Raw genomic sequence first — 22,797 nt, forward strand, 5'->3', positions numbered from 1 at the left:
GTCGATGACAGGGAGCAGACGATCGGTGTCCTGTCACTAGGCAGAACGGGGGGAGATGCTGTGTTTACATCGGCATCTCCCCATTCTTCAGCTCCGTGACACGATCACGGGAATCCCAGCAATTTGCCCAGCCGTGCCATTCTGCCAACGCATATCTACAGGAGCCGGTTGGCATATGGTTAACCACTTCGTGCCGGGTGGACGTCCTGGGATGGCCTCCACTTTCAGCCGGCGATTCCCTGCATCATAAGAATGATCATAGCGGCTGTTCTGCCACTTGATTGTTCTTACGGGGGGCGTGAGGGGACGTTCCCCCCCCGCCGCCCCTGGTGCTTCTACAGACTCATCGCTTCCATCGGTGAGTCGGACACAGGATCCGCTGGCCCCCCAGATAATGATCATAGAGATTTCCGGCAGACCAGATGGTCGCCGGAGTCTCTATGATCGTTTGGAGGCTGGGCGCGACGTCACACCTGGCCTCTGCAATCAAATAATGGCGCCGCCTTGGCTGGGAAGCCGTGATCGTTTTTTTATTTTTATTTTAGGCTTCCCAGCCTAGAGGTGAGATGTGGGGTCCCATATCTCACTGTACATAGGTCCGATCGTGCCATATTCCTATTACAAAGGATGTTTACATTCCTTGTAATAGGAATAAAAGTAATCAATTTTTTTTTTTAAAGTGTCAAACTAAAAAAATAAAAGTAAAATTAACAATAGTAAAAAAACAATTTAAAGCGCCCCCGTCCCTGTGAGCTCATACGCAGAAGCGAACGCATACGTAAGTCCTGCCCACATTTGAAAACTGTGTGCAAACCACACATGTGAGGTATTGCCGCTAACGTTAGAGCAAGAGCAATAATTCTAGCCCTAGACCTCCTCTGTAACACAAAACGTAACCAGTAAAAAAAAAAACGTCGCCTATGGCGATTTTTAAATACCAAAGTTTGGCGCCATTCCACGAGCGCGTGCAATTTTGAAGCGTGACATGTTGGGTATCTATTTACTCGTGGTATCTTCATCTTTCACATTATGCAAAAAATGGGCTAACTTAATTGTTATTTTTTTTTAAAGCATGAAATTTTCTGAAAAAAACATGTTTGAAAAATTGCTGCGCAAATACCGTGCGAGATCAAAAGTTGCAAAAAACGCCATTGTATTCTCTAGGGTCTTTGCTAAAAAAAAAAAACATGTTTGGGGGTTCTATGTAATTTTCTAGCAAAAAAATTTATCATTTTACATGTAGGAGAGAAATGTCAGAATTGGCCTGGGCACGAACTGGTTAAAATTCTACTAACAATATCCCATGACAATGTGAAAGAAGCTTGTTTGAAATCTTTTCAAATTTATAAAAAAATAAAACAAAATCAGATGTACATAAGTATTCACAGTCTTTGCCATGACAATCAAAATTGAGCTCAGGTACATCCTGATTCCACTAATAATCCCTTAAGATGTTTCTACAACTTGATTGGAGTCCACCTGTGGTAAATTCAGTTGACTGGACGTGATTTGTCTATATAAGGTCCCACAGTTAGTACATGTCAGAGGACAAACCAAGTCATTAAGTACAAGGAATTGTCTATAGACCTCCGAAACAAGATCGTATCAAGGCACAGATCTGGGGCAAGGGTAAAGAAAAATGTCTGCAGCATTAAAGATCCCAATGAGAACAGTGGCCTCCATCATCCATAAATGGAAGAAGTTTGAAACCGGACTATTCTTAGAGCGGGCTGCCTGGCCAAACTGAGCAATCAGGGGAAAGGGTTTTAGTCAGGGAGGTGACCAAGAATCCAATGATCACTCCGGCAGAGCTTCAGTGTTTCCCCGTGGTGAGAGGAGAGCCTTCCAGAACAATAATCATCTCTGCAGCACTCCACCAATCGGGTCTGTATGGTAGAGTGACCAGATGGAAGCCACACATCAGTAAAAAGGCACATGTCAGCCTGCCTGGAGTTTGCCTAAAGGCACCTGAAGGACTCTCAGATCATGAGAACCAAAATTCTCTGGTCTGATGAAACAAAGATTAAACTCTTTGGCCTGAAAGCATTATGTCTGGAGGAAACGAGGCACTGCTAATCTGGCAAATAACCATCCTTGCAGTGAAGCATGGTGGTGGATGTTTTTTAGCAGCAGAAACTGGGAGACTATTCAGGATCGAGGGAAAGAGCAATGCAGCAATGTACAGAGACATCCTTGATGAAAACCTGCTCTGGACCTCAGATTGGGACAAAGGTTCATCTTCCAACAGGACAATGACCCCAAGCACAAAGCCAACAAAGGAGTGGCTACGGGACAACTCTGTGAATGTCCTAGAGTGGCCCAGCCAGAGCCCAGACTAACCCGTCTGAACATCTTTGGAGAGATCTAAAAATGGCTGTGCACCAACGTGCCCCATCCAACCTGATGGAGCTTGAGAAGCCCTGCAAAGAAGAACAGGGGTAACTGCCCAAAAAACAGGTGTGCCAAGCTTGTAGCATCATACTCAAAAAGACTTGAGGCTGTAAATGGTGCCAAAAGGTGCTTTAACAAAGTGCTGAGCAAAGGTTGCAAATACTTACGTACATGTGTGTATCATTTTTAATACATTTTCAAACATTTCAAACAAACTTCATTCACGTTGTCCTTATTGGATATTTTAGGGAAAATAATGAATTTAATCTCTTGTGGAATAAGGCTATAACATAACAAAATGCAGAAAAAGTGAAGCGATGTGATTACTTTCCAGATGTACTGTATTCTGGGTTTGGGTTTCCCACCAAACCTGGTTGCAAAATAGTTAGCACATCAAGCTTGCTGTGCTGGAGTCCATGTTTCATTTCTACTTTTTACCCAAATTTGCATTGCTGTAGTTTCAGGTCTCCTAAAAATGTACAGTGCCTTGAAAAAGTATTCATACCCCTTAAAACATTTTGTCATGCAACAACCAAAAATGTTAATGTATTTTATTGGGATTTTATGTAATAGACCGACAGAAAGTGGCACATAATTGTTAAGTGGAAGGAAATGATAAATGGTTTTCCACATTTTTTACAAATTATGTGAAAAGCATTTGTATTCAGCCCTGTTTAATCTGATACTCCCAACTAAAATCTAGTGGAACCAATTGCCTTCAAAAGTGCCCTAATTAGTAAATGGAGTCCACCTGTGTGTAATTTAATCTCAGTACAAATACAGCTGTTATGTGAAGCCCTCAGAGGTTTGTTAGAGAACCTTAGTGAACAAACAGCATCATGAATGCCAAGGACCACACCAGACGTGTGGAGAAGTTTAAAGCAGGGTTAGGTTATATATAAAAAAAAATCCAAGCTTTGAACATCACATGGAGCACTGTTCAATCCATCATCCGAAAATGACCTAAACTGACAGGCTGGCCTAGGAGAGCATTAGTCAGAAGCAGCCAAGAAGCCCAAGGTAACTCTGAAGGAGCTGAAGAGATCCACGCCTCAGGTGGGAGAACCTGTCCACAAGGCAACTATTAGTCGTGCACTTCACAAAACTGGCCTTTTTGGAAGCTTGGCAAGAAGAAAGCCATTGTTGAAAGAAAGCCATAAGAAGTCTCGTTTGCAGTTTGTGAGAAGCCATGTGGGGGACACAACAAACATGTGGAAGAAGGTGCTCTGGTCAGATGAGACCAAAATGTAACTTTGTGGCCTAAAAGCAAAACTCTGTGTGGTGGAAAACACTGCACATCACCCTGAACACACCAGCCCCACTGTAAAACATGGTGGCAGCATCATGTTGTGGGGATTCTTTTCTTCAGCAGGGACAGGGAAGCTGGTCAGAGTTGATGGGAAGATGGATGGAGCCAAACACAGGGCAATCTTATGCCGCGTACACACGACCGTTTCTTCCATCAGAATAAACTTTGCTGGTCTTTCCGACAGAGTTCTGCTGAAAGGGGCTTGCCTACACCAAAGGCCAATCGTTTAGAACGCGATGACATACAACACGCATGACGGGACTAGAAAAAGGAAGTTCAATAGCCAGTAGCTGCCCTTGCTTCGTTTTTGGTCTGTCAGAATAGCACACAGACAAATGTTTTCCCCATAGGAATGGATTCCATCGGAAAGATTTAAAATATGTAATATTTCTAGGTCCATCAGAATTTTTGAAAGAAAAAGTCAGGGGAAGCCCACACACACGATCGGAATATCCGATGGAATGATTCCGTCTCATCTTTTCTGCCAAACCTGTTAGTGTGCAAAAGACTTGAGACTGGGGCGGAGGTTCACCTTCCAGCAGGACAACGACCCTAAACATACAGTCAGAGCTACAACGGAATGGTTTAGATCAAAGCATATTCATGTGTTAGAATGGCCCAGTCAAAGTCTAGACCTAAATCCAATTGAGAATCTGTAGCAAGACGGGAAAATTCCCTGATGAAGTCACAAGGTACACAGCGTGAAGTAACGCGTAAGACGCAAAACCAGAAGACCACAAGCCGAAATTCCTTACAACGAATCGGAAAAAGAGCCTGGCCAGCTTTCAGCTACTTACATGTAAGCAGCCATTTTTATTATTAAAATTTATGCTATTTGGGTAATGCACTATTGGAGACCCATTTATTTTTACATGCGGATCAAATGGAGTGCAAGCTGATATTCATCTCCCATACCTAAGTGTTATTGTTGAACTGATTGACCTATTTATATGGAAGTGGGGACAAGATCGGTGATATTGATTAGAGCGCTTTTCCCACACCTATGAGGTAAGGGCACAGAGCACTTCATTGGATTCACAGTGCACCCCTCACTACTGAAATTGGGTGTGAAAGGATACAAATCTTGGATTTTCCAGTTGGCACTGAACTTCTTTGCACTTTAATTAGTTTTATATTTTGCACATAACTGTTTGATTAGCCCTTTAGTGCTGCTATTAGTGGAGTGCACTATATGAATTCACTTCATCACTGGACTTTATTGGATGCACTTTAGTATTACTAATAGCAGGAGTGCACTTTATATACTGGACTACTAGATGCACTTTATTTACTGGACACATTTGAAGTGACGTTGAGTCACTTATGGTTATAGTAATATTTGTTTATTTTATTATCTTTATATTTTGTGAAGCAGACTGATCACGGAGGTTATGCGCTGAGTCACGTACATTTATGTATAATATTTTTCATGTTTTTATGTGATTTGTGATCACTTTTTGATTTGGCAGCATTACCATATTTTTTAATTATTTAGTTATTATACTAGCGCAGAAGTCCTTTTCACATATTGTTTTAAAGACTTGAAAATTGCTGTTAACAGAAGCTCTTCATCCAATCTGACAGAGCTTGAGCTATTTTGCAACTGGGCAAAAATGTCACTCTCTAGATGTGCAAAGCTGTTAGAGACATATCCAAAAAGACTTGCTGCTGAAATTGCAGCGAAAGGTGGTTCTACAAAGTATTGACTCGGGGGCAGAATACAAATGCATGCTACACTTTTCACATCTTTAAAGGATCTGTAAAGAGTTTTGAAAACCATTTATTTTCCTTCCACTTCACAATTATGTGCCACTGTGTTGGTCTATCACATAAAATCCCAATAAAATACATTGATGTGTTTGGTTGTAACATGACAAAATGTGAAAAATGTCAAGGGGTACAACTACTTTTTCAAGGCACTGTACAGCTCATGTTCACTGTTCTCCACCTTAGACTGAGTGCAGTGACACTTGTGGATATTACAACGTGAATGTTATCTTCAATAGAAAATAGGCCAGTGCTATATAAACAAAATAAATACAATAACTTTATTCACCTAAATATTTCCCGCATACACTTGGGGAAAAAAGCCCAGATGTTTTTAAAAAAATAAATAAAAAAAAAATAAAAAAAAATAAGCAATATGTCTAAAGAAGATTTTCAAAACCTAGCCAATCCATCAAAAATTAAGACTATTGATAATACACCTGCACAACATATGTACAATATGTACACATGAAATCACAATGCTCTAACGTTCACAGAGTTCAGTCAATAAGCCAAATTGCAATTTGTAGTAACCCAAAGTACTTCAGCTTTAAAGTGGTTGTAAAGGTTAACTATTTTTACCTTAATGCTTTCTGTGCATTACGGTAAAAAACTTTTCATGTTCTGCCCCCCTACCCTTCAAAATACTTACCCAAGTCCCATCTTGATCCAGCATTGTGTGTTCTCTCTCTCCTCACGTTCTCAGACACAGCAGTGTGGAGCCATTGATTCCTGCTGATATCACTCAAATTCTGTAAGGAGGGAGAGCAGGGGGTGGCGTGGGGCCGGGCCATAGACAGACACACACACACACAGCGTGGCACGGAAGCATGCCCACAAAGGGGAATCTATAGCAAGCGGCTTGCTACGGAGCATCGGCAGGGAAACACAGAAAAGGCTTGGGGCAGCTCTTTGCAAAACCATTGCATATCTTCCCTGCTTTTAGCACAATGTTTTTGATAAGCTAATGGAATGTTGCTTTGTAAGGTGGTGTGCATTAACTTCCAAAGTGTATCAGCGATTAAGCAAAAGTAAAGATTCAAAAAAAAATTTTTGACGCTTTTCAAGTGAATGAGTAGGGGTAGAATGTACCCCTACTCATTCACATATGGGTGGTGGGCCAGGAACTGGAGGCCTCCTTGCTAAAGAGGGCTTCCAGATTATGGATAGGCCCCTCGCCCGCACACCCTGACAACCAACGGCCATTGTTGTCAGGAAGAGGCCCTTGTCCTCATCAACATTGGGACAAGGTGCTTTGGGGTGGTCCCAAAGCATCCACCCCCTATGGTGAGGGCAGGCGGCCTGGTGCAGTTCAGGAGGGGGATGCCGCTCGCTCATCCCCAGCCCCATTCCTGACCTGCAAGGTTGTGTGCTCGGATAAGGGTCTGGTATGGATTTTTTTGGGGGGGGGGGGGGGGCTTCTACAATGTTTTTTTGGCGGGGGGGGGGTTCCCCTTAAAATCCATACCAGACCTAAGGGCCTGGTATGCTCTTGGAGGGGGAACCCATGCTATTTTTTTTTGTTTTTTTACATTGTACATAGAGTGCCCCCTAAAGATTCATACCAGACGGTGCCTGGTATTGTCGGGGATTAAACTTGGATCCCTGCTCATTGAAGTTGGACTTCAAGTCAAAGGGAAATGTCAGATCCAAAGTGGTACAACTGTTGTGTCATACCAGTGAGAACCCAGCCTAGAAGGTCAACGAGACCCTTGCATCTTTCATCCAATGCTGCACTGACGTTTCTGGATTCTAAGTCAAGGGGAAAGCTAAAGAATTGTCAAAGGATCTGTGGGAAAAGGTATTTGAACTGTATAAACTAGAAAATGGGTATAAGAAGATATCCAAGGAAATGAGAATGCCCATCAGCAGTGTTCAACCTTTAATCAAGAAGAGGAAAATGAGGGGTTCTGTTGAAACCGGTCAGGTAAACCAACTAAAATTTCAGCCACAACTACCAGGAAAATTGTTCGGGATGCAAAGAAAAACCCACAAATAACTTCTGATGAAATACAGGACTCTCTGAAAACGTGGGGTGGCTATTTCAAGATGCACAATAAGGAGGCACTTGAAGAAAGATGGGCTGTATTACTATGCAAATGCCACAAAGTATCCCGCTTGCAATACACCAAACAGCACAGAGACAAGCCTCAAAGTCCCTTGGAGCGACGAGACCAAGATTTAGCTGTTTGGCCACAACCATATACACTACATCTGGAGAGGAGTCAACAAGGACTATGATGAAAGGAACACCATTCCTACAGTGAAACACAGAAGAGGATCGCTGATGTTTTGGGGATATGTGAGCTACAAAGGCACAGGAAATGTGGTAAAAATTGATGGCAAGATGAATGTAGTGCGTTATCAAAAAAAAACTGGAGGAGCATTTGGCATGGTCCGCAGCAGAATCGGATCGCATGGGTGTTCACACCATGCGATCCGATTCCTGTCCGAGTTTGCAGATCGCACTGCGATATGCGAACTGATCTGGGGGTGTCATTAACATTTCACTGACACTCCCTGCAGTTCGCATAGGGCAGTGTGAACTGCCGCCGGGAGGCATGCGATGCGGGAAAACGCCGCGGATTCGCGGCGTTCCCCCATCGCTCCAGTGTGAACCCAGCCTAATAAGCGATCGTTTTTCTGATCGCTGTATTAGTGTCACAGGTGACGCTAGTTAGGCAGGTAGGTATTTAGGTTCGCCGCAGCTTTTTATAGCGCCAGGGACCCCCATATACTACCGCATAAAGCCCCCTGATTGCCCCCTAGTTAACCCTTTCACCAGTGATCACCATATAACTGTTACAGGTGACGCTGGTTGATTAGTTATTTTTTATAGTTTCAGGGCACCCCCCATTTATTACCTAATAAAGGTTTAACCCAGGGCTCGACAAAACCCGGTCGCCAGGTCGCATTGGCGACTAGAAATAGCGACCTCGCGCCTGGGGCAGCACAGCTGGGGGTATCCTGTGTCTGTGGACCCCCCCAGCGTGATCGCGTCGGGCCGTTCCGCCGGCGGCCGAAAATTTAGGCCGCGGCTTTGAGGCCTTCTGCGGTCCTATGATTCCTTATGGAATCTGGCGCCCTCTTGTGGTCGCCGTTGGTATGACAAACCAGCAATGTTAATGAAGATTCCTCTGCCTGTATTATATTACCTGCCTCTTCTTCCCTTTATTTAGAACCCCCTAAACATTATATATATTTTTTATTCTAACACCCTAGAGAATAAAATGGTGGTTGTTGCAATACTGTCTGTCACACCGTATTTGTGCAGCGGACTTACAAGCGCACTTTTGTTGGGAAAAATAATTTAGTTAATAAAAAAATAAGACAACAGTAAAGTTAGCCCAATTATTTTTTATATTGTGAAAGATAATGTTACGCTGAGTAAATTGATACCCAACATGTCACGCTTCAAAATTGCACCCGCTCATGGAATGGCGACAAACTTTTACCCTTTAAAATCTCCATAGGCGACGTTTAAAAAAATTCTACAGGTTGCACGTTTTGAGTTACAGAGGAGGTCTGGGGTAGAATTATTGCTCTCGCTCTACCGATCACGGCGCTACCTCCTATATGTGGTTCGAACACCGATTTTTATATGCGGGCAGGACAGGGCGCGTTTAAAAATTATTATTTTTTCTGCTTTATTTTAACTTTTTTTTTTTCCACTGTTCTTTTAAAAAAAATGTTGTGTCACTTTTATTCTTATTACAAGGAATGTAAAAATCCCTTGTAATAGAAAAAGCATGACAGGTCCTCTTAAATATGAGATCTGGGGTCAGAGACCTCGGATCTCATATTTACACTAAAATGCAATTGAAAAAAAAATTGTCATTTGAAAAAAATAAAATGTCCCTCTTAGAGCTATGGGCAATGACTTGGAGACGGGGGGGGCGGCGACGGCGCTGCTATCTTCCCCTCACTCGTCTCCATGTCAGGCCAGGGACAGGTCCGGATCGTCGTCACGGACCTGGCTCCTAACTTTTTAAGCTGGCTCCTAGATTCCAAGCAAATTTGTCAACCCCTGGTTTAACCCCCTGATCACCCGGCGGGTGATACAAGTTTGAGGGTCAGATAAGGTCTGCGTCGCCCCAGGAAGCGTCAGGTTAGTGCCAGTACCACTAACACCCACGCGCAAAGCATACACCTCCCTTAGTAATATAGTATCTGATCAGATCTATATTAGCGTCGCCAGCAGTTTAGGTTTCCCAAAACGCATTGTTAGCGGGATCAGCCCAGATACCTGCTAGCACCTGCGTTTAGCCCCTCCGCCAAGCCCAGCCCAGCCCACCCAAGTGCAGTATCCATCGATCACTGTCACTTACAAAACACAACACACATAACTGCAGCGTTCGCAGAGTCAGGCCTGATCCCTGCGATCGCTAACAGTTTTTTTCGCAGCGTTTTGATACAGTCGCTGACAGCCTAGGTGCTTTCTTACCTGTGAGTCTCACTAGTGTACCCCTAAATTTAGGGGTGTCTACTTTCCAAAATGGGGTCATTTGAGGGGGGTTTGTGCCATCTTGGCATTTTATGGCCTTCAAAACTGCGATAGGTAGTGAGGAGTGAAATCAAAAAAAAATTTACACCCTTAGAAATCCTGAAGGCGGTGCTTGGATTTCAGGGCCCCGTACGCGGCTAGGCTCCCAAAAAGTCCCACACATGTGGTATCCTCGTACTCAGGAGAAGCAGCAGAATTTATTTTGGGGTGTCATTTCACATATGCCCATGGCATGTTTGAGCAATATATCATTTAGTGACAACTTTGTAAAAAAAAAAAAAAAAAAAAGTTTGTAATATTCCTGCAACTTGTGGCAAAATATAAAATATTCCATGGACTCAACATGCCTCTCAGCAAATAGCGTGGGGTGTCTACTTTCTAAAATGGGGTAATTTGGGGGGGTTTTGTGCCATCTTGGCATTTTATGGCCTTCAAAACTGTAATAGGTGGTGAGGAGTGAAATCAAAAATGTACGCCCTTAGAAAGCCTGAAGGCGGTTCTTGGCTTTCGGGGCCCCGTACGTGGCTAGGCTCCCAAAAAATCACACACATGTGGTATCCCCGTACTAAGGAGAAGCAGCAGAATTTAATTTTGTGGTACAATTCCACATATAACCATGGCATGTGTGAGCAATATATCATTTAGTGACAACTTTGTGAAAAAATAAAAATAAAAAAATAAAAGTTTGTAATTTTCCCGCAACTTGTGGCAAAATATAAAATATTCTATGGACTCAACATGCCTCTCAGTAAATAGCTTGGGGTGTCTACTTTCTAAAATTGGGTAATTTGTGGGGGTTTTGTGCCATCTTGGCATTTTATGGCCTTCAAAACTGTAATAGGTAGTGAGGAGTGAAATCAAAAATTTATGCCCTTAGAAAGCCTGAAGGCGGTGCTTGGTTTTCGGGGCCCCGTACGCGGCTAGGCTCCCAAAAAATCCCACACATGTGGTATCCCCGTACTCAGGAGAAGCAGCAGAATTTATTTTGGGGTGTCATTTCACATATGCCCATAGCATGTGTGAGCAATATATCATTTAGTGACAACTTTGTGAAAAATAAATAAAGTTTGTAATTTTCCCGCAACTTGTGGCAAAATATAAAATATTCCATGGACTCAACATGCCTCTCAGTAAATAGCTTGGGGTGTCTACTTTCTAAAATGGGGTCATTTGTGGGTGTTTTGTGCCATCTTGGCATTTTATGGCCTTCAAAACTGTGATAGGTAGCGAGGAGTGAAATTACAAATGTATGCCCTTAGAAATCCTGAAGGCAGTGCTTGGCTTTCGGGGGCCCCGTACGCGGCTAGGCTTCCAAAAAGTCGACCACATGTGGTATCCCCATACTCAGGAGAAGCAGCAGAATGTATTTTGGGGTAAAATTCCACATATAACCATGGCATGTGTGAGCAATATATCATTTAGTGACAACTTTGTGTAAAAAAAATAAATACATTTTTTTGTCATTATTCAATCACTTGATGCAAAAAAATAAAATATTCAATGGGCTCAACATGCCTCTTATCAATTTCCTTAGGGTGTCTACTTTCCAAAATGGGGTCATTTGGGGGGGGTTTGTACTGCCCTGCCATTTTAGCACCTCAAGAAATGAGATAGGCAGTCAAACTAAAAGCTGCGTAAATTCCAGAAAATGTACCTTAGTTTGTAGATGTGACAACTTTTGCGCAAACCAATAAATATACAATTATTGACTTTTTTTTTACCAAAGACATGTGGCTGAATACATTTTGTCCTAAATGTATGACTAAAATTGAGTTTATTGGATTTTTCTAACAAAAAGTAGAAAATAATTTTTTTTCAAAATTTGCGGTCTTTTTAAGTTTATATCGCAAAAAATAAAAATCGCAGAATCAGTCAAATACCTTTAAAAGAAAGCTCTATTTGTGGGAAAAAAAGGACGCAAATTTTGTTTGGGTACAACATTGCATGACCGCGCAATTACCAGTTAAAGCAGCGCAGTGACAAATTGTAAAAAGACCTCTGGTCATTGACCAGCAAAATGGTCCGGTCTGAAAGTGGTTAAAATTTTTTTTTTTTTAAATAAAAAAATAACACGAGAGCTTAGTAACCCTTTAAGAAATAAAAGCAAAGGAAATTAGGACTTCTGGAACATGTGCAACAGATAAACAGACTTGGGTGCCTGGGCTTTCCAGTATGTGAAAGTTACAATGACGGAGGGTGTTATAAATGCCGATTAGTGTTTGCTATCTACAGTGATGGATTTTTTTTTCCACAACCAACTATGTTTATTTATGTTAAATATGAACATTAGGAACACCTAGACTGAACGGTTAGATACGATCATTAAAGGCTAAAAACTGATGTGAAGTCCCTTTTACACATACGGACCGTTTGTCCATTTTTCATCCATCGGCAAACTGATGACAAACTTTATCTGTTTGTTCTTTAAAAAAGGGTGGCTGAACTGATGAAACGAACGATTCTCATATGTGAAAGGGGCCTTAAGCCCTGTACGCACGGTCAGACTTTCCGACGGAAAACGTGCAATTGGATCTTGTTGTCGGAAAATCTGATCGCGCGTGGGCTCCATCTGACTTTTTCCGTTGGAATTTCTGACACACAAAGTTTGAGAGCTGGATATAAAATTTTCCGACAACGATCGGATTTTCCGACAACTTTGTGCAACCGTGTGTATGCTAGACAAGTTTGGGCCCAAATCCGTCGGGAAAAAAAAAAAGACGGATTTTGTCGTCGGAAAGTCAGACCGCGTGTACAGGGCATTATGCCGCAAATTATTACATAATAGAGCTACACCATTCATTGTTAAAGAATCAAGATCACAATTCAACCCCCCTCGATCTTAAAACAGCATTTCCTCAATTCAGTGCAGATAGTTCTCTGCTCACTGCTGACAGCTGTCAACATACAAAAAATAAAATAAAAAAAATAAACAGGCAGCCTGCCAAGTTTATCACAACTTAACTTAGGTGGAGATAAAGAGAAACATTAGTGAATGTAGTACTTTGGATCAAAGGAATTAACTTCAGGTTTGTAAATGAGGTCAGTTTAATCACTTAAAGAGGAACTGCAGTCTGCTCACATAATTTGGCATTCTGAAGCTTCTCTCCAACCATTTTGCATAATTTACAGTTGTGCTCATAAGTTTACATACCCTGGCAGAATTTATGATTTCTTGGCCATTTTTCTGAGAATATGAATAACACCACAAAAACATTTCTTTCACTCATAGTTAGTGTTTAGCTGAAGCCATTTATCAATCAACTGTGTTCACTCTTTTTAAATCATAATGGCAACAGAAACTACCCAAATGATCCTGATCAAAAGGTTACATACCCTGGTGATTTTGGCCTGATAACATGCACACAAGTTGACACAAAGTGGTTTGAATGGCTATTAAAGGTAACCATCCTCACCTGTGATCTGTTTGTAATTCGTATGTGTGTATGAAAATTCGTTGAGTTTCTGGACTCCTGACAGACCCTTGCATCTTCATCAAAACACATGTGCGTGGAGTTATCACCAAAGATTCATAGCAGACACAGTGCCTGGTATTGTCAAGGATCAAAGTAGGATGCCTGTTCATTGAAGTTGGAAGCATGTCAGACTTCGAATAGCAGGGCAAAGTCAGATCCAAAGTGGTACGATGGTTGTGTCGTACCAGTGTGAATCCAGCCTAAAAGGTCAATGTGTTTCTGGACTCCTGACAGACCCTTGCATCTTTCACCCAGTGCTGCACTGACGTTTCTGGATTCATGGGGAAAGCTAAAAAATTGTCAAAGGATCTGGGGGGAAAAGGTAGTTGAACTGTATAAAACAGGAATGGGATATAAAAAGATATCCAAGGAATTGAGAATACCAATCAGCAGTGTTCAAACTCTAATCAAAAAGAGGAAAATGAGGGGTTCTGTTGAAACCAAACCACGGTCAGGTAGACCAACTACAATTTCAGCCACAACTGCCAGGAAAATTGTTCGGGATGCAAAGAAAACCCACAAATAACTTCAGGTGCAATAAAGGACTCTCTGAAAACATGTGGTGTGGCTGTTTCAAGATGCACAATAAGGAGGCACTTGAAGAAAGATGGGCTGTATGGTCGAGTCGCCAGAAGAAAGCCATTACTACGCAAATGCCACAAAGTATCCCGCTTACAATACGCCAAACAGCCCAGAGACAAGCCTCAAACCTTGTGCCACAATATAATTTGGAGTGATGACACCAAAATTTAGTTTTTTAGCCACAGCCATAAACACTTCATTTGGAGAGTCAACAAGGCCTATGATGAAAGGTACACCATTCCTACTGTGAAACAGAGGTGGATCACTGATGTTTTGGAGATATGGAAGCTACAAAAGGTACAGGAAATGTGGTGAAAATTGATGGCAAGATCATTCATCTTTCAGTATGTATTTCAGTATTTCATCATTCAGTATGTTATCAAAAAATACTGGAGGAACATTTGTATTCATCAGCCAGGAAGCTGCACATGGGATGTACCTCGACATTCCAACATGACAATGAGCCAAAACACAAGGCCAAGTGGACCTGTCATTGGCTACGGCAGAATTAAAGGTTCTGGAGTGGCCATCTCAGTCTCCCGACCTCAATATCATTGAGCCACTCTGGGGAGATCTCAAACGTACCGTTCATGCAAGACAGTCCAAGAATTTACAGGAACTCAAGGCTTTTTGCCAAGAGGAATGGACAGCTTTACCATCTGAGAAGATAAAGAGCCTCATCCACAAATACCACAAAAGACTTCAAGCTGTCATTGATGTTAAAGGGGGCAATACACGGTATTAGGAACTGTAAACTTTTGATCAGGGTCATTTGGGTAGTTTCAGTTGTGATTATGATTTGAAAAGAGTAAACACAGGTGAGTGATAATAAATGACTTCAGCCAAACACTAACCATGAGTGAAAGGAAAGTTTTTGTGTTATTCATATTCTCTGAAAAATGGCCAAGAAATCATAAATTCTGCCGAGGTATGTAAACTTATGACCACAACTGTATACTGTGATTCTGTACTTGCAGCTTTCATTGGCCCTCTTCTGACTCATCCCCCCTCCCTTCCTGGCAAACTCTCACGAGAGTGAGAGAGAGCTGTGCATGATGTCATTAACCCTAGGCTTTTTACCATACAAGAAGCAGGAAGTGTTCTGTATAAGGTATTTACTGGCAGAAAAAAAAAATAATAATTACTATCCAAAAGTTAAAACAAGGGCAGAAGATTTAATAGATGGAAAGTTGAAAAAAATTACTGAAGTTCCGCTTTAAAAACTAAACCTTTTTCTGACACTTAAAATCAGTATTATTTGCTAGAAAATTACTTAGAACCCCCAAACATTATATTTTTTTTTAGCAGAGACCCTAGAGAATAAAATGGCAGTTTCAATATTTTATTCCACACTGTATTTGTGCAGCAGTCTTTTAAACGCAATTTTTGGGGGAAAACACACTTTTATGAATTAAAAAAAAAAACCAGTAAAGTTAGCCCAATTTTTTTGTATAATGTGAAAGATGACGTTATGCCATGAGAATCTTGAGAGAATTGTGATCTTTATTCTAAGCAAAACATTTTTGATTCTCATTTAAGCCAGAATCGTGCAGCTCTACATAATAATATTCAAATGGACAGAGGTAAATAACTATTTAGTAATAGCTATTAATTATCATGCCCACACTAATTCTAGTTGCAATGGCATTTTCAGAAACTTCAATCAACAATTACTGTGACCCAATAGACACCTGCGCACATGACAGAACTCGCCCACACTCCCTGTCACTTAAAGATGCTCTACAGCAGACCTGATCTGAAAGTGCACTAACCAGCTAGAGTATGACTCCCATGATGTGGCATCAGACATATGGAAGGATGATGAGCTGGGAAAGATTCAAAGACATCACATACCTCATAGCTGGGACTGACAGGAGACTGACAGAGGAAGAAGGAGGCAGCATCAGAGGGAAAGAAGAAAGCCCAATGTTAAAATAAAAAAGTAAACAAAAAAAAAAAAATGAAAAGGCTGGTTAAGTTGACAGACAGAACAGAGGAATGATAGAAAGGACAAGATGATGTATTGATATGACAGTGACTGACCAAAGTAGGGCATGTACGCAATACAGAAAACACGAACCTGCCATCTATAAACCAAAAAGCCATTTAAAGGTCTGAATGCCTCAGTGATGTCACTTGTCTGCCATGTGCAAATCCATTTACTGGGACCAAGGACATCACTGTACAATCATTCTTACTATGTAGTCAGTACTTTTTAAATATCACTATTCGAAAACTTGACACCAGTGCAGAATGGACCCCTACAACTTTACTATGACTGCACGCTAAACCATTATCCCTCTATGAGGTCTGATCACTGCACCATTATCCCGGATTGTACACTGGATTATCATCCTTGATCTACCATAATCACCATACTTTGGCTGCATACTAAACCATTATTCGTGTACTACGTCTGTACATTAGACCATTACCTCTGTACTATGCCTGCATACTGGACGACTAAAACCATTTATCCTTGTACTAGGACTATACAACGATCAGCCATAACTATATGACCACCCACCTAATGAGTAGGTCCCCCTTTTGCCACCAAAACAGATCTGACCCATTGAGGCCACTAGACCTGGAAGGTGGTATCTGGCGCCAAGCCATCAGTAAAAGATCCTTTAAGTCCTGTAAGTTGTGAGGTGGGGCCTCCATGGATCAGACTTGTTTTTCCAGTACATCACACAGGCGCTCGATTGGATTGACATCTGGAGAATTTGGAGGCCAAATAAACACCTAAAATTTGTTGTGTTCCTCAAACCCTTCTTGAACCATTTTTGCAGTATGGTCAGCAATGTTTAGGGTAGGTGGTACGTGTCAAGTAACATCCACATGAATGTCAGGATACAAGGCCTTCCAGAAGAACATTGTCCAAAGCATCACACAGCCTCCCCTGGCTTGTTATCCTATACTGCATCCTGATGACATCTCTTCCCCATGTAAGCGACACATACACCCGATCATCCACATGATGTAAAATAAAACATGATTCACCAGACCACCTTCTTCCATTGCACCGATGTCCAGTTCTGATGCTCATGTAACCATTGTAGGCACTTTTGGCTGACATGGAATAATGTGGGACCAGCACACCGACTAGTCTGCAGATATGCAGCCCCATACATGACAAAGTTCAATGCTCATTTTTTCCGCTTTCAGCATATTGACTTCAGGGACATGTTTACTTGCTGCCTAATATATGCCACTGACTTCTAGATACCATTTTAACGCGATGATGATTATTCACTTAATCTGTCAGTGGTCAAAGTTATGGCTGATTGGTGTATACTGGACTGTTCTGCTCCGTACTGGATCTGTACAAAGGGCCATCATCCGTTTACTAGGTCTGACCAACAGGCCATAATGACACACAAATGCACATTAAACAAATCCCTTATCAAATGGTGTAAGTAAAGTAATACCAAACACTATGTGAACTAGCCTTAAGAACTGGCATTTGGAAACTTAAAGTGGTTGTAAACCTCAGACATAAAAATAAACAAAGAATTTCCCTCTATAGTGTGTACTTGTCTCAATTCAGACCACTACGTGTCATTGGTGTCTGCTGTTTTGTTCCCCTGCTATATGTATGAATCACTTCTCACAAGTTTGACACCAAGAGGTAAAAAGGTGACGGGGAGGGAGGGATCCTCCAGCACACTGCCTGTGATTGACAGCCCCAGCTCTGCTCCTGTATGCTGTGTGAAGGCTGGGTATATCCCTTCCCACCAATCAGCTCCCAGAGCTCTACTTGCTGAGAGTTACAGAGTAACTGCAGCACCCATTTCCCCCCCCATCCTGAAAAATATCTCAGACAAGTGTTTACAACCACTTTAAAGTGACATTAAACTCAAAAGCAAACATTACATTGCAGCTTACCAATTCTAAGGAGTAATGGCTGCATTTGTTTTCTTTTTTTAATATCATGCCTTTACTTTATATACTATATGCACTTCCTTTTTACTTCACATAGTGTATTGGAAATATTTTTTAACGCAACAGCAAATTAAAAGGAAATCCACAACTCCCTTTATGTTTGTACCAACCAAAACAGCCAACTTGTGCTGGAAGTGGACATGGTTTACGCCAAGGACCATACTAATTATTTAGTAGGTGCAAGCATGCCTGCCAACCATTAGGCTTCAGACAAGGGAAGCCTCAATCAATGGTTAGGGGTCTTGGTTGATAAAGGCAAAAAAGGAGATTAATAACCTTTATATGCTTGAAAACTGTAGGGACATGGAGGGTCCCCAGCAAGGTTAACAGCACCAGGAATATCTTGCTACTGCTAACAATGGAAGACTGGAACCTGCTCATTCAGGCAAATGGTGCTCATACAGTGAAGGTTGATCACAAAACCAACATTTCACCAGCTTCCATTCAGGCATTATAAACAGTAATCAGAAGTATAGAAAATGTGTCAGCAGTGTACATTCTACAACAGGCATGTTTTCACCAGTAATGCCCAAGCATCTCATGCCTTACTTACCAGCAGCGGCTCATCCAAGGTGCAGGAGACTGCCTCAGAAGACACAGTGCGTATGCTTGATAATCCCGTCAGCGACACATTTGATAACCGTCGTTTCCGCACCCCAGTGCAGTTGTTTGGTATCTTGAAAGCACATCGTTTGTGATAGTTAAGACCACATCCTACAGGAAAAACAGTATTTTCATTATTAGTCTTGAACACATGATTTGGGAGGCGGTTTACTTGTTAAAATGCCATTCCACAAGTTCTGACAGCTTCCAGACCTAACGAGTTATTGTTTAGTAAAAATACAACAGCTAGTCAGGACAAAGTAAAAATAAGGCCCCTTCCACACGGGAAGACCGATCGCGTCCGTCTGCCAGTTTTTTAGGTGGACCCAATTGGTCCTTAATGTATTAAGAGTGTCCCCACTTTGGATGAATGAGCACAGTGGGCACCTTTGGGCAGCAGAATTGTTAATCTGGGGGTAGGGGATTCCTAGATGTACTAGCAGATTTAGATGCACTTAAAAAATCGAAGCTTAACACCAGCTAGCACTTTTATGCAAATTATGTTTTTCTTTTGGGATAAAGGTTTTACATAAATAAATGACAGCTGACTACTGTAAGCACACCTGCTAACATTGAATGGTTTGTCTCATCCTTGAAACTGCTACATCTGAAAGAGGGCTTGTTCTTTTAAAAAACAGACTTTACTGGTATAGATGCATCGAAATTTGGGCAGCTGAAACAGATCGGTCAAAAACAGTCTTTTCGGCATTTTTCCGATAAAAAAAAAAAGTGCCCATAATGGTGTCGAAAATGCATGCAATTTTGCCAAGATTTTACTGTGCTTATGGTGTGTTTTTCATAAGTCATGTTTTTTTGTGTGTTTTTGGTGCTTTTTCTTCTTCTTTTTTTTTAAAAAATGACCAAAAAAGGCAGCAAGCAATTAACACAACAGAAGGGCAACGGACAAGTGTGAAGACATACATAGAATTTAAAGATGCCGATAATGACAAATTCATATACATTTAAATTCATAATATTAATTACATTTTTTTTTATTTTATTTTTTTATAAACGGTCAGTTTCAGCCAAGTGCATCCTGAATTTTCAGTAGCAAAATTTCCATTCGGCGCACCTCTACTTACTGGCCAGATCACCAGGTGAAAATAGGCCTGTCACCTGACCTGCAGTCCTTTTAGCTTTCCTGCCAGAGCAGACCTACAGTATGATACTCAATCACTGACTCCATACAGAATTAACCACAAAAACTGAGGCTGGTAGAGTAGTCTAACCATTTCAGTTGCAAGGGTAAGGGTCCAGAGCTGACCAAGCTACAAGAATTACATTTTCGTCTAAATGGTCTCTCAGATAAAAAAGAAAGAACGAACAATGAGTAGTAACCAACAAAAATCAGGTGTAATTTTACACACTTGTAAATGCAATTGGGCAAGTTGCAGTAAATTTATTACATACCCCTGAATAGGGAATTTTACAAGCACAAACAGGAATTCAATAAAGAACTTCGGACACTTTTCTGACAACATAGACTTTTAAAATGCCCTGCACCAGACTGAAACATCCCTGCCGCCGGTTTTAGCTTCACTTTATCTTACTTTACCTCCAGTTCATAGGCAATGAAGGACAACTCTAATCTAAGGTACAGAGACGGGCAAAGTGCCTGTCTCTGCACTCTGTAGCAGAGCTGTCACTGGTTGTCAAGGAAGATGATGGCTAGCAACCAGTGGTGCTTATAATGGGCAGGGCCTAAAGAGGAAGCGGAAAGACTAATTCCACATAAGGTCCGATTTCACCTTGTGATTGAAAGCATGCAGTGAGTATATTCTGCAGCCAATAACAGGCTGTCTTATTGGCCATGGAATCTTCTCACTGCCCATCAATCACAAGAGGAGAAAAAAAAAAACCTTATGGGGAACTAGTTTCTCTGAATTCCTATCCATCTCCACCTACAAAACTACTAAGCCGTCACGCTATCCATGTGAAAGCTGCAGAGGTGGAAGGGAGCTCAGCGACAGTGAAGATAGAGCATCTGTATGGAGTGCTTACCTCAAATTCATAGTACTCCCGACAGGTAAATGAATCTGTTGCCTGCACGGACGTATGTCATGCGGAGGCACAGTGTAATTCTAAACAGTGTCATAGGCATTCTTTATGCATTCCTTGAATGTCTTTCTTGGCTCCTCATATGTTGACATAATTTTACCAAAAGCACACTACCAGATCCACACTTTATCTGCACGATCAATGTTACAGCAGATGACTCTTACCTTCGCACTTGAGGCCCTGCCTCACCAAACCCCACAACATCTCTCCACAGTGGTCGCAGAAAGCCGGAGCGCGGTACGAATGGACATACAGAGTGTGAGGTCGGATCTGGAAATCTTCAAATGTTGCTGAAGCTGAAATTATAAAAAAAAAAGTCAAAAGTTTTAATAAATATTCTCTACAAAAGATTTCATAATTATTTCACAACAAATTACTTGAAGCAGAATAGCAACAGAAGCCTACATATGTATAGGTCTCATTACAGGTTTCCCAAGTATTTTTCCACATTCATAAATTAGAGATTAAACACTGTTTCGAAAGTTTATTTAAATGCACCCTCCTTAACAGCAATGTAATCAGACTAGGCCAGGTATGATATTTTATACAGGTTTTTTTTTTTTAGGATTAACGGTCAGTTCAACTGTTCAAATTATAGAAAAATAAAATGCACGGTGCACCTAGTATGAAAAATTGAAATGCAATTGCTTGGCATGCTTTAATGACACTTCCACATATGCTGAACATTATGTTGTGCTAAAATACATACAGCACCATATTCAGGCTGCATTGACCTAAACTGGGTGGGACTACAGCCTCCCACCATATTAACCATTGTTCAGCAACCTCCCCTCATGTTTCAATATGGATAACCATAGATTCAAGGCACTCAGGCAGGGCAGTGATGCAGTCACACAACGGAACCCTTTTCTGTACACAGAATGCCATTCAAAGCAAAAAGATTCACAAATTTATTAGTATAGCACACAGCTATACAACAGGAATGCCAAGTTGCAATTACTGTATTTCAATAACTAACGATTTGCAGTCATTTAATTAGCTGCTCAGGATTACAGGCGAAGCTTTGCAAGTGCACAGTACATTTGCCGCAGAGACTTCTAATAATCAGCCCCCCCCCCCCCCCCCGTCTAAACCTATCTCTACTTTATCGGAGAGTCAAAAGTCAAACAAAGGATGTGCACAGGTTGTTTTTTTTTTTTTTTTTCCGTTCAATTGACAGGTCTTCACATCCAAACAAGCGATGATGGATGTAGGGATCTCCCTCGGCACGCTATTGTATTGTGATAGCACAGAGTTTTGACTGCAAGAGCTGATCGAATACTGTTTGTTTAGCAGGACCGTCCCACAGAAGCTAAGCTAACAACTGGCTTCTGTTGAATAGACAGGAGTTCGCAATGTACCAAAACGCGAACAGTTCCTGCTGAACCAGGCGACTTTCCACAAAGTGTATACTCAGTTTTAAGCGAATACTCATCTCAAATTCCTCCCCGAATGAAGAAAACCAATTCCCTATCCATACTAAACATTGTGGATGAAGGAATCTCTTCTGTCATCTACTGTATTCAGTGACCAGGGCATCCACAGCTGTCTGAACATTGAGTGTATCCGATAGAATGCAGTCACTGCTTGGCTGATTATTTCCCAACCAGCTCAGTCAATTTTTTAATCAACTTCTGTCAAGCCGGTGATGCTTTCAGGGCCACCCACAGCACAAATTTCAGCTGATTCAGCAGGAATTTGTTAAATAAAATGGCCGTCAATGGACGGCTCAAATTGCAACACAGTACGAAGGTTCTTAGCTCTTACAAAGCTTTTTTTTCTTCATTATTTTACTTCAAAGTAGAGCTCTTCCAACATGTATTCATGGGTATTGTAAAAAAAATGAATAAAAAATTAGAATGTGAAATAATTAAGGAAGCACGCGTATGCTACTGCCTGATACGCGATGTGCAGGATAACGCCAATTCTCTTCTACAGTGAACACAAGAAGGTCCATTTATAAATGTTTTCACCCAGAATATACACAAATTTCATCCAAGATTCACACAATCAATTGAAATCAATAGGACAAAAAAAAGGTGTGAATCCTGGGAGAAATTTGTGTGAATTCTGGTGAATTAGAAAATTTACCACTTCCCTACCCACCCATAGTAATATGACGCCCGCAGATGGGATCTCCCATCCTGGGTGGGCGTCATATGAAG

At 41.4% G+C, this 22,797-nt stretch overlaps 1 protein-coding gene across 1 annotated transcript in view; it reads right to left on the reverse strand.

Annotated features, from left to right (window-relative positions):
* PRKD1 (protein kinase D1) overlaps positions 1 to 22,797 on the reverse strand; it is a 266,882-nt gene that overhangs the window by 74,238 nt on the left and 169,847 nt on the right. Inside the window, exons 3-4 of the mRNA XM_077464790.1 lie at positions 20,797 to 20,928; positions 18,525 to 18,685 (exon numbers count right to left, since the gene is read on the reverse strand). Of these exons, the coding sequence (XP_077320916.1) occupies positions 18,525 to 18,685; positions 20,797 to 20,928 (293 nt within the window). The remainder of the gene's footprint in view (positions 1 to 18,524; positions 18,686 to 20,796; positions 20,929 to 22,797) is intronic.

Source organism: Lithobates pipiens, unplaced genomic scaffold (assembly GCF_037356315.1).
Source record: "Lithobates pipiens isolate NorthernLeopardFrog02 unplaced genomic scaffold, aLitPip1_a1.2 Scaffold_30, whole genome shotgun sequence".
Classification (NCBI taxonomy): Eukaryota; Metazoa; Chordata; class Amphibia; order Anura; family Ranidae; genus Lithobates; species Lithobates pipiens.